General features: G+C 38.0%; 1 protein-coding gene across 1 annotated transcript in view; it reads right to left on the minus strand.

Annotated features, from left to right (window-relative positions):
* GPR125 (G protein-coupled receptor 125) overlaps positions 1-12,720 on the minus strand; it is a 117,566-nt gene that overhangs the window by 22,640 nt on the left and 82,206 nt on the right. The window contains exons 14-15 of the mRNA XM_010839938.1: positions 8,468-8,681; positions 8,052-8,260 (exon numbers count right to left, since the gene is read on the minus strand). Coding sequence (XP_010838240.1) covers positions 8,052-8,260; positions 8,468-8,681 — 423 coding nt within the window. The remainder of the gene's footprint in view (positions 1-8,051; positions 8,261-8,467; positions 8,682-12,720) is intronic.

Below are 12,720 nucleotides of genomic sequence, written 5' to 3' on the forward strand. Positions count from 1 at the left end.
ATGCGAAGAGCTGACTCATTGGAAAAGACTCTGATGCTGGGAGGGATCGGGGGCAGGAAGAGAAGGGGATGACAGAGGATGAGATGGTTGGATGGCATCACTGACTCGATGGATGTGAGTCTGAGTGAATTCCGGGAGTTGGTGATGGACAGGGAGGCCTGGCGTGCTACGATTCATGGGGTCGCAAAGAGTCGGACATAACTGGGCAACTGAACTGAACTGAACTGAACACACACCATACACAAAAGTCAGTTCCGGTTGAATCACAGACCTAAATGTGAAAGATAAAACACATTTAAAGCTTCTTAAGGCAAATAAAGGAAAATAACTTCATAATTTGGGGGTAAGCAAAGACTTCTTAAATAGGACATAAAACCCATTAACTACTAAAAAAATTTTGAAAAATTAGAAACTCTGCTTATAAAAAGACAACATTAAGAAAAAAGGGAAAAAGGCATGCCCATAGACTAAATGTTTGTGTCACCCAGCTAAAATTCACATGTTGAATCCTAACCTCCAATGTGATATTATCTTGAGGCGGTGCCTCTGAGAGGTGATTAGGTCATGAGGGTGGAGCCCTTATAAACAGGATTAGTGTCCCTTTATAAAAGAGACACCTGAGAGTTTCCATGCCCCCTCCACCACAAGAGGATACAGAGAAAGGACAGCATTTATGAAGCAGGAAGCAGGCCTTCACTAGACAAATAATCTGCTAGCTTCTTGATCATGGACTTAAGCCTCCAAAACTATCAAGACCAGCTTGACAAGCAGGGTTTTTGAAAGCACAATACAGTCAGAGAATAAGAAACGAGACACAAGAATTTAGAGAAAAACGAGGATCAGGGGACCAACGTGGCTCCAAGGTGAAGGTCCCGAAACAATCCAAGGCAGCTTTATTATACTTTCAGCTGTGAATAAAAGAATAAGCGGGGAGTTAAACTACAACTCATGTGGCCTTCAGGGCCAAAGAACAAAATGATCATTAACCATCGAGTAATTATGAAACAGTAATCAATAACAAATCAGTAACTAAGACTAATATTTTTATCTATAGATTTTTTCATCAGATACACAAAACATGTGACTCTGAGACGACAGTTGAGGAACAGTCTGGGGTCAGTTTTCCGACCCCAGGATCATATCTTGTTTTCAAGGTTATGAACTGTTCCCTCTGGACTTGTTCCAAGAGTCTCATGCCTTATAGCATCCAGTTTACCAACAATTATAAATTTCTTTTGCAGCCCTTGCCAGAGGCTGCTTTTTTTTTTTTTTATTCTTCCTGTCTCCTACAAAAACTATGAAAAAAAAATTTTTTTTCTTCTGTTTGTAAATGACCTAGTCTGTGATATTCTGTTGTAGCAGCCTGAACTGATTAAAAAAAGTCATGAACTGGGAGAAGATTTTTGCAACACATAAATCTAACAAAGAGATCCTATTCAGAGTTCATGAAGAATTCCTATAAGCCAGTAAGAAAGCAACAGACAATCAAATTAAAAATATGTAAGATTTGAAGAATAACTTCACAAAAGGGCTACTCAAACTGTAATATGAAAATGAAGAGGTACTCAATATTATCAGTTACCAAAAAACAAAAATTTTACTTTTTATCTTATTTAAATTTAAAAAAATTTTAAAAACTGAAAAAACTTAAAAAATTAAAACCACAATGATCTATCACAGCACAGCCACCAGAAGACCAAAACTAAAGATTGAGAATACCAAGCACTGGGAAGGATATAGAGCAATTAACACTCATTACTGGTGAGACTACACCAATAAAACCAGTTTGATCAATTGCATGGCATTACTTCTCACAGCATACAGATGCCTACAACTTAGCAATTCCACTCCTGTATGCACATGTCCATCAAAAAACATGTTCCTAAATTATTTTGTTGTTGTTGTTCAGTTACTCAGTCGTGTCTGACTCTTTTCGACCCCATGGACTGCAGCATGCCAAGCTTCCCTGTCCTTCACTATCTCCCAGAGTTTGCTCAAACTCATGTCCATTGAGTCAATGATGTCATCCAACCATCTCATCCTCTGTCACCTCCTTCTCCTCCTGCTCTCAATCTTTCCCAGCATCAGGGTCTTTTCCAATGAGTTGGCTCTTCACATCAGGTGGCCAAAGTATTAGAGCTTCAGCTTCAGTCCTTCCAATGAATATTCAGTGTTGATTTCCTTTAGGATTCACTGGTTTGATCTTCTTGCTATCCAAGGGACTCTCAAGAGACCTCTCCAGCACCACAGTTCAAAAGTATTATCAATTTTTCAGGACTCAGGACCATAATGGTCCAACTGTCACATCCATACATGACTACTGGAAAAACCATAGCTTTGACTAGACAGACCTTTGTCAGCAAAGAGATGTCTCTGCTTTTTAATTCGCTGTCCAGGCTTGTCATAGCTTTCCTTCCAAAAAGCAAGTGTCTTTTAATTTCATGGCTGAAGTCACTGTCCACAAATATTTACAACAGCTTTTTCTTGATATCCAGAACCTCACAACAACTCAAAAATCCATCAATGCACAAATTCTGATATCTTCATACTATGGCCTGTGTGTATGCTAAGTCGCTTCAGTCATGTCCAACTCTTTGTGACTCCAGGGACTACAGTCCACCAGGCTCCTCTGTCCATGGGATTCTCCAGGCAATAATACTGCAGTAAGTTGCTATGCCTTCCTCATGAGATCTTCCTGACCCAGGGATTGAACCCATATCTCTTACATCTCCTGAATTGGCGGTCAGGTTGTTTTACCACTAGCACGACCTGGGAAGTCCATAAAATGGCCTACTATGAAGGAAAACGAAAAAACAGTAACCTGCTACCACATGTGAAAACAAAGATGAATATCACAGACATAATGATGGGAAAGAAACCAGACACAAAGAGTGCATGCTGTACAATTCCAATTATATGGAATTAAAGAGCAGATGAAGCTTATCTAGTGATACACATCAGAAGGCTATTTCTTCAAATGACAGTGAAAATTCCTAGAAAGAAACATATCAGAGCTTCTGAGTGCTCAAATAAAAGTCTTGATGGCAGCTAAACATGTAGGTTCACAGCTAAAAATACCATTAAGCTATATAGTTAAGATCTATGAACATTGATCAATAGCTCAATTTAATGAAAAAAGAAAAAGTTTTGATTTCCCTTTGCTTATCAATTCTACTTCAGATAATTTATGATACAGATTTTCTAATGTGTAAAATCATTCTATACACAGAAATTATTATAACACAAACAATATAGAAGAATGCCCAAATAAATGATGGTGAGGTCATAAAGTAATATTCAGAGATAAAAAAGAATGAGAAAGCTCTCTAACACTAATAAGGAAGTGTTCAGAAAGGAAATTCAGTAGTGGGATTAAGAACACATTTCTGGAGTTTGAACTCCAACTCCACACTGACTACCTTTGTCAACCTGGTCATGGTCCTTCACTTCTCTATGCCTTGGTTTCTCCATCTGGAAACTGGGGGTAATAATAGTAGCACAATAATGTAGGTAAAGATTTAAGAGAACCCGGTGCATTAAGTACTTAATAAAAATTAACCACTGCCATCACTACCCTCATATCATCCAAAGAATATCACCAACACAAGGCAGTATCATCAGTGTTAGGACATACTGTTCCATGGTTAGCATCATCCTTGTGTAAGATACACTGCTTCATGGAAACAGGAATGGTTTAGAATGTTTGCAGCATGCTACCTTCATATAAAAATGTAAGAAAATAGGATCATGTATTCATTTTGTTGTAACATACGTGAAAGTCCTTCGATAATGCGTAAAAAAAAAACTATTAAGGGTTATCTATTCTGTGGAGATGACACCACCCTTATGGCAGAAAGTGAAGAGGAACTAAAAAGCCTCTTGAAGAAAGTGAAAGAGGAGAGTAAAAGAGTTGGCTTAAAGCTCAACATTCAGAAAACGAAGATCATGGCATCTGGTCCCACCACTTCATGGGAAATGGATGGGGAAACAGTGGAAACAGCGAGAGACTTTATTTTTTGGGGTTCCAAAATCACTGCAGATGGTAACTATAGCCATGAAATTAAAAGACGCTTACTCCTTGGGAGAAAAGTTATGACCAACCTAGATAGCATATCAAAAGCAGAGACATTACTTTGCCAACAAAGGTCCATCTAGTCAAGGCTATGGTTTTCCAGTGGTCATGTATGGATGCGAGAGTTGGATTGTGAAGAAAGCTGAGTGCTGAAGAATTGATGCTTTTGAACTGTGGGGTTGGAGAAGACTCTTGAGAGTCCCTTGGACTGCAAGGAGATCCAACCAGTCCATTCTAAAGGAGATCAGCCCTGGGTGTTCTTTGGAGGGAATGATGCTGAGGCTGAAACTCCAGTATTTTGGTCACCTCGTGTGAAGAGTTGACTCATTGGAAAAGACTGATGCTTGGAGGGATTGGGGGCAGGAGGAAAAGGGGACGACAGAGGATGAGATGGCTGGATGGCATCACCGACTCAATGGACGTTAGTCTGAGTGAACTCTGGGAGTTGGTGATGGACAGGGAGGCCTGGCGTGCTGCAGTTCATGGGGTCGCAAAGAGTCAGACATGACTGAGCGACTGAACTGAACTCAACTGATTCTGTGCAGAAGAGACAACAGAGTGTCAGGAGTTTAATTTCTCACTGTACATTAATTAGAAATAATTCAAACATTTGATCCATGTGAGTATAATACCTACTTAAGAATTATATAAACAATGCTAACATTCATGTTCAGTTATAGAGTAAATTAAACCACAGTTTGCCTTGAAAAAAACTAGAGATGTAAAAACAAATGAGTGCTCTCTGGTTTCATGTGTTTCTAGGTGAATATAGTAACAAAGGAGAATCAAGATATAGTGGTTATTTTATCTTCACTACTAATACCAATTAAGTAGTAAGTACTACCATGAATAGTCTGGCCCTCCTCATTCAGTTTTTTTGTTCTCTACTGACCTCCGGTCAATTGGTTATTTCTGATCACATAATTCAAACAAATTCTATTTCTACCTAACTTTTTTCTCTGAGAACTTAGAATATAAATGGTTATTGCAGGATGCCTACTGAACTATGTTATCTGTCTAGAACTATGACTATCTATTTGAGATTTAAAAACAAATATATTCTTTTCATTTCATTTTCTAAATACACATTATTTTTTAAACCACAGCAGGAAAAGCTTTATGAGCTAGCTGCCAATAAAGGAATTTAGACTTGCTAAATAAAATCCTACATTAAAGCAGTTCTCCAAAAAAAAAAAAAAAATAGGATTTTATCTATTATTCAAAACAGTGTCAGGCAAAGAAAAAAAGATGTTGACTTCCAATTTCTAAAGCTATGTTTTCTAACTCAGACATGACTTTATTTAAGAGTAGGTATGATTTCATTAACTTTGCCTTCACATTTCATCAGCAACTCTAAAAATGCCATATACTATACTTTGACAATTTTGTCAACAATTTCAGATCCTTTTCACCTTGCTACCTCTAGGTGGCACAGTTATATTTAAGAAAAGAGAAAGGATATTCTTTGAAAACAGAAAAAAAACTTAGTGCTGTATTCTAGCTTTAAGAATTGTGTATTACATTTTTTAAAAGATTAAAAGTATGAAAGATAAAAGAATAGCTTATTTCTTCAAGAAAAGGATTATACTAATTTAAACTGTGGAGAAGAACTGCTAGGAAGTTCAAAAATAGATATTTTAACTGGTATTAAATAAAAGTTTCACATGGTACAGTATCATGTCTTGAACACTGAAGCTTATAAAATGCCTTTCGTTGTGGGTCTGCATTTCATTTCTCTTGACCAACTTCTTCTAGTTAACTACTAAAAAAATTTCAAATGATGCTGCTGCTAAGTCGCGTCCGACTCTGTGTGACCCACCAGGCTCCGCCGTCCCCGGGATTCTCCAGGCAAGAACACTGGAGTGGGTTGCCATTGCCTTCTCCAACACATGAAAGTGAAAAGTGAAAGTGAAGTCATTCAGTCGTGTCTGACTCTTTGTGACCCCATGGACTGCAGCCTACCAGGCTCCTCCGTCCATGGGATTTTCCAGGCAAGAGTACTAGAGTGGGTTGCCATTGCCTTCTCCTCAAATGCTGCTGCTGCTAAATCGCTTCAGTCATGTCCAATTCTGTGCGACCCCACAGACAGCAGCCCACCAGGCTCTGCCGTCCCTGGGATTTTCCAGGCAAGAGTACTGGAGTGGGGTACCATTGCCTTCTCTGCAATGCTACCTCTCTCTTATTTCTCCTTCAGTACTTCTCAGTTCCACATTATTTTATAATCAAAACCTGAATGAGAAAACACTTTTAAACTGAAAGAGCAAATGCTTCATATTTTAATTACTGCTTCAAGCATTCTTTGAAAGCTGACTACAAAACAATAAAATGTGAACTTATAGAAACCAGACTTAGACTTACAGAACTCAAACATCTATTTGTGAAGAGAATCCTACACTATTAGCACTAAACCCAAAAGGAGAGATGACTTAGATCCAAACAGCTGAGCTCTTTCCTAGTGTAGACCCCACCCACTGTCTGCTGGGTTAAATAACACACGCATTAATCCTTCTGCCCTGCCTGATAATCTACTTACTCCTTCACCTGTTCGGGACACTAGGTAGGTAGCCTAATTTGAGAAGTAAAGAGAAAACCAAAATACAGAGCTGAAGAAAATCTACTCCAATTAAAGCATGCTTCAAGACCATTTCCAGTGAAAATGCTCTTTTGTAGTTTTAAGAAAAGAAAATTCACTTAGAGTAAAATATATCATGTTTCAAGATTATTTGGTGCTTTGATAAAATATTATCTAGATAACAGAAGATTCAGAGCTGGTGGCAGAAATCAAAACGTAGGCATCCTCATTCCCAGGCTAGCCTCAGGCCATTGCTAAGAAATGTCCTTCATGTTCATCAGTAATTTCTTCCACTCTGCTCTAAATGAATGTATACACACTTCAGGATGTTAGTATCTTAGAATAACCACAATATGCAATAAAAACTAGTACGGCTAATTTCATAATTATCAACTCAGAGATCAGATTCACATAAATGACTCATTAATAAAAAGATACGCTAATAACTAGCTATTTCACAAAAAAAATTAATAAATACAAAAATAGTAAATAACAGAAAACATTAACTTGATCAGCATTAAAATTGAAGACATTTGTGTCAGTGCTGCTGCTTGCAGCAACTAAACTGAAATTATCACCATTACTCTAAATACAAAAGGAATCTAAAAAATTATGATGTGTAGTCGGAGAGGCACTAAATAGCAAAGTAGGAAAACCTCTCACTATTCATTGTGTGAATGTGAAGGTTAGTCGCTCAGTCATGCCTGACTCTGCTACCCCATGCACTGTAGCCCTCCAGGCTCCTCTGTCCACGGAATTCTGCAAGCAAGAATACTGGAATAGGTATCCATTCCTTTCTCCATGGGATCTCTTGACCCAGGGATCAAACCCACGTCTCCTGCATTGTACTCAGCTTCTTTACCGTCTGAGCCACCAGGGAAGCCCCATTCACTGGGTGAGGAAGTGAAAGTTGCTCCGCCTTGTCTTCACAACCCCATGGGCTATACGGTCCATGGAATTCTCCAGGCCAGAATACTGGAGTAGGTAGCCTTTCCCTTCTCCAAGGGACCTTCCCAACCCAGGGATCGAACCCAGGTCTCCCACATTGCAGGCAGATTCTTTACCAGCTGAACCATCAGGGAAGCCCTATTTACTGTGTGTCTTTGGGCAAATGAATCACTCTTGATTAAGAGTTGGACAGCGTGTTTCCAAATTTTAAGGTCAAGGTCTAGTTGAATTGATTGGCTTAAAGTTTACTGAAAATTCCCGTACCAAATTCAATCCAATACATTTCACTTAGTAGTAACTCAATTTCCCTTTAAAATCAGAATGACACCAAATGTCACCTCTTCCTTAATTAAGGGAGCAATTTACGTTAAAAGTTAAAAAAAAATCTTCATTTGAGCTTAACTATGCATAGGGAAGAAATTCTAATGCTTAGTGTTTATGCATTAACAATTGCCATACCATTAAAACTGCATAGTTACTAAGGGAGTAGCACTGAATGGTAGTGATATTTTCATCCGAATAGAGTATATGGCACCCATCGGACTTCCAGCCTCCTTGTCCATTCAGCAAATCGAAATCCCACTGGGCAGCCACAGCATCTGCTCCATGCGCAATTCGACGCAGTGTCACATTAACGGGGATGTGGTGGGTATCAATGTTCACACCATCTGGAGGAAACGGGAAATAAAAATATTTCTGAAACAAATTTCATGAACAATTAAATGTCAACATACAAGAATGGGCATCTGCAAATATCTTTTTTTCTCTAGTGACTCATTAAAATGAGAAGGAACAAAAATAAGCATCTTTAGGAGCAGGGAATGATCGAATCGTGCTGTCCAGTGACTACAGGAAGACATACGCCACAGACAAACCTATTTTGGTGAGAATCACGGGGGTAACCACTGTACGCCGTTTTCCATCATCGGCCAAATTTGTTGAATTCCCGGTGGCCGGAAAAAGCTTTCCATTGCGGAATGCGATGAGTTGCAGCTTATAGAGAGAGTCATCACTTGGTCTGACTTCTCTTTTTTGCTTTGGTGAGAAAAGGGAAGGAGGAAGCTGAATAGAAGCCTCCACAATAGTGTTCTGAAAATATATTAAAAAAAAAATAAAGAAACAAAGAAGAGTTGACATCTTAGTAGGTTAAAACCAGAAACATTTCAGACAGTTATGAATACTGACTAGTTACATGCTGAACACAGGTTTTAAATATGAGTGAGATTTAGTAGTTAAAACAATTTATTCATTAAGTGAAATGCCTAAAGATCATATAACAGCATAGAACAAAAGCAGCAGAAAATAAAGAGAAATGCAAACTCTATTTCAAATCATTAAAGTAGTAAACAAGGGATTATTTCAAAGTGAATTTTCCCCTGATACTGTACACTGCTGAAGTAAACTGCATTAAACAGAACAAGATCTCAGCGATCACTCTGCCTATGAATTTTACAATGACAAAATATGGTGAATGAGCACAAAGGGAGCATATCGCAAATGTGAATATAATTAATTTGGGCTTGTGAAACTTTAAGGTGATTTATGATAGATTCCGACTGTCAAAGAACAGAAGAAATTACACAACAGAACTTTAGACTCAGAAACACACTGGGTTTATAAAAACACAGTCACAAAGAGGAACAAGTGAAAATGCTGGCCAGGCACTGGATGTTCTTCAGGTTATTTATTAGGGATTTTTAAAGTATAAATTATTCAGCATGTAATGAAAAATAAATCTGTACACCAAGAAGACAAATAATAATCTAAAAACTTCCCTATTTTAAGGACTCATCACAGAGCCTTTCTCTTGGCACCAACCTCTCTCCCCAACCCAATGCTCATGATGCCAACAGAATTTCCTCTTCAACAAATCTGTTGTTATCTCAGTTCAAGTAACACCTTGGCTCCCAAATGTTTAGAAAATACAGCCAAAAATTCTTAAGTATGCCATATAATTTGGCTAAAATCCTTGCCGCAAATTCATCTCCTAACACTCCCTACACCACAACCTATGACTGGGCCACAGTGAATTTATCACTTTTTTTTTTGGCGGGGTGGGGGGTGGGGGAGGTGACATTGACAGAAAAATATATATTTTTGTTAATTTATTTATTGTAATTGGAGGCTAATTACTTTACAATACTGTAGTGGTTTTTGCCATACATTCACATGAATCAGCCATGGGTGTACACGTGTCCCCCATCCTGAACCTCCTCCCACCTCCCTCCCCATCCCATCCCTCAGGGTCGTTCCAGTGCACCAGCCCTGAGTGCCCTGTCTCATGCATCGAACCTGGACTGGCGATCTATTTCACATATGATAATATACACGAATCGAGTTTATCACTTTTTAACATCCCCTGCTTTTTCTTCTTTTCTACTTATTTTTTTTTGGCTGTGCTGGCTCTTCATTGCTACACAGGCTTTTCTCCAGTTGTGGCAAGTAGGGGCTACTCTCCAGTTGCAGAGCGTAGGCTTCTCACTGCAGTAGCTTCTCTTTGTTCTGGGGCACAGGCTCTATAGTGTTCAGGCTTCAGTAACCGTGGCACATGGGCTCAGTATAGCAGCTCCCGGGCTCTAGAGGACAGGCTCAGCACTTAGTTGCTCCATGGCATGTGACATCTGCCTGATCAGGGATCCAGCCCGTGTCTTCAGCATTGGCAGGCGCATTCTTTACCACTGAGCCACAAGGGAAGCCCCATCCCCTGATTCTTAAATGCCACTGTGCACATGCCAGTATCTCTGGCTGAAATGCCCCATGATTCTTTTATCTGGTAAGCTCAAACTGGTCAGATCTGATTTTTAGTAAGTTAATTCTGCTGCTTCTGCAAAGGATGGATCAGGATGAGAAAGGCTGGCAGCCAAGAAGAGAGTGACTTTGCAAGGTTTTATTAATAGGGCTTTTGGGGGTGATTAATTACATCACTGCTCCAGGTACTGCTCCCTATTCTGGGCTCAGGCAGCATTCTGCACACAGCACAGCATAACTAAAGTCCTCAAGTATCACAGTGTAACCGACTGTCTACTCCTCTTAACTAGGGTGAGAGAACTTTCGAATGCAGATAATCTCATTTATTTGGGGACTGCCTATGTTAATAATAGTTCCTGGCACTAGCATTAACAAAAGTAGCCCATTGTTTATGAAATTAATGAAAGTCTGTGTGGCATTTTTAAGGTTCTACTGAAGCAAACGATTGACTTCAGAATTAGTTCTTAACTACTGTGCTTAAAACAGTGTTGTAACACAGCAGATAACCATAAATATCTGCTGAGAGCATTTTTGAAGTTTAAATATTGATAGGTGAACATTACTTTTAAATTGCAGATAACAAGAAAATATTTAGTAGAAATATTACATCTAAGAAAACATATAATAAGGTTTCTACTATTCTCCCAAATACAACTTGATAGGCAAATAAAGATATTACCAATTCATTCACTAACATAGTACATTTTCTATTAAGCATATAAATTTATCCTAAGTATATAAAGATGCATGCCAAAATGGAAAAACATCAATAGATCAATTTAATTAGGTCAAAATCCTGATGAAATGTTACATGCTGGACATTTATTAAAACTTAAGTACTTAAAAGTCCATAAAATAATTCTATTATGAACACAAAATAACTTGAAAACAAAGTACAGCTCTCTGGGAAAGTATTCCTTATGATAAATCAAATTAATTTAATAAAGTCATACTTTACTTTCTAAAAGACAGCTGAAAAAGGAAATGACAATTACAGTTTCTACAAGTCCAATTTTTTTCCTACACAAATTTAAACTGGCAAAACCAACCCAACAACAACAAATTTAAAAAACTCTGGAGTAAGGACAAATCCCTGAGAGATGAGAGCTACAAATTCAAGGCTGTTACATGCTTATAATTTATAAGATATCCTTCAAAGTTCAATAATGAGTATTGCCAAATAATAATTATAGGTCCCTTGGGGTAGCCTAGGGGAGATGGAAAAGCAAACTTAACCTGTATCAAAAATATTTTTATAGTAAATATGTTAACACTTGAATATTTAATCTCTTTAAAAGAAGTCCTGATCATTTATTACAGAAAGGTTGTAAATCTAATGAAAAAATTCACCAAGAAGGACATCCCTGGCAGTCCAGTGGTTAAAACTCTGTGCTTCCAATGCAGGGGGTGAGGGTTTGACCCCTGGGTGAGGAACTATGATTCCACATGCTATGTGGCATGTCCAAAACTAATGGACATATTTGATACATTTATTGTGACTATACATTTGCCACTTAGCCTGAAGACAAAAACACAAAGGCAATAATTTCATTTAACCATATATTCATTTTAAAATGTATGGATTACAGCAATGGAAACTGACATAAAACATATGAATTATAGCTACTAAGTCAGAAAAGTTTCTTTCCAAAACCTTTGGGAAGCCCTCTTACACTGTTGGTGGGCATGTAAGTTGATGAAGTCACTATGGAAAACAGTATGGAGGTTCCTTAAAGAATTAAAAAATAGAGTTGCCATATGATCCAGCAATCCTATTCCTGGGCATATATCCCACAAAACAAAATTCAAAAAGATACCTGCACGCCTATGTTTACAGCACACTATTCCCAATAGTCAAGATGTGAAAACAACCTGAATGTCCACTGAGATGAATAAATAAAGAAGATGTGGTATATACATACAAATGAGACAGTATTCAGTCACAAAAAAATAAAATAATGCTATTTGCAGCAACAAGGAAGGAACTAGAGATTATGACACTAAGTGAAGTAAGTCAGAAAGACAAATATCATACCTATCACTTACATATGAAATCTAAAGTACGACACAAATGAACTTACCTACACAACAGCACACACACACACACACACACACACACAGAACTGACTTAGGCTGCCAAAAGGGACTAGGGGAAGGATGGGCTGCTAATCTTCGTGTTAGCAGATGCAAACCTTTATATATAGACGAGGTAAACAAGGTCTTACTGTATAGCACAAGGAATTACATTTAATATCCTGTGATAATCATAATGGAAAGGAATATGAAAATGAATATAAATATATATATGTATTGATATAACTGAATGACTGCTGTACAGCAGAAATTACCACAAATCAACTATTCTTCAATTTTAAAAAAA

Source organism: Bison bison, unplaced genomic scaffold (assembly GCF_000754665.1).
Source record: "Bison bison bison isolate TAMUID 2011002044 unplaced genomic scaffold, Bison_UMD1.0 scf7180017864136, whole genome shotgun sequence".
NCBI classification, from domain to species: Eukaryota; Metazoa; Chordata; class Mammalia; order Artiodactyla; family Bovidae; genus Bison; species Bison bison.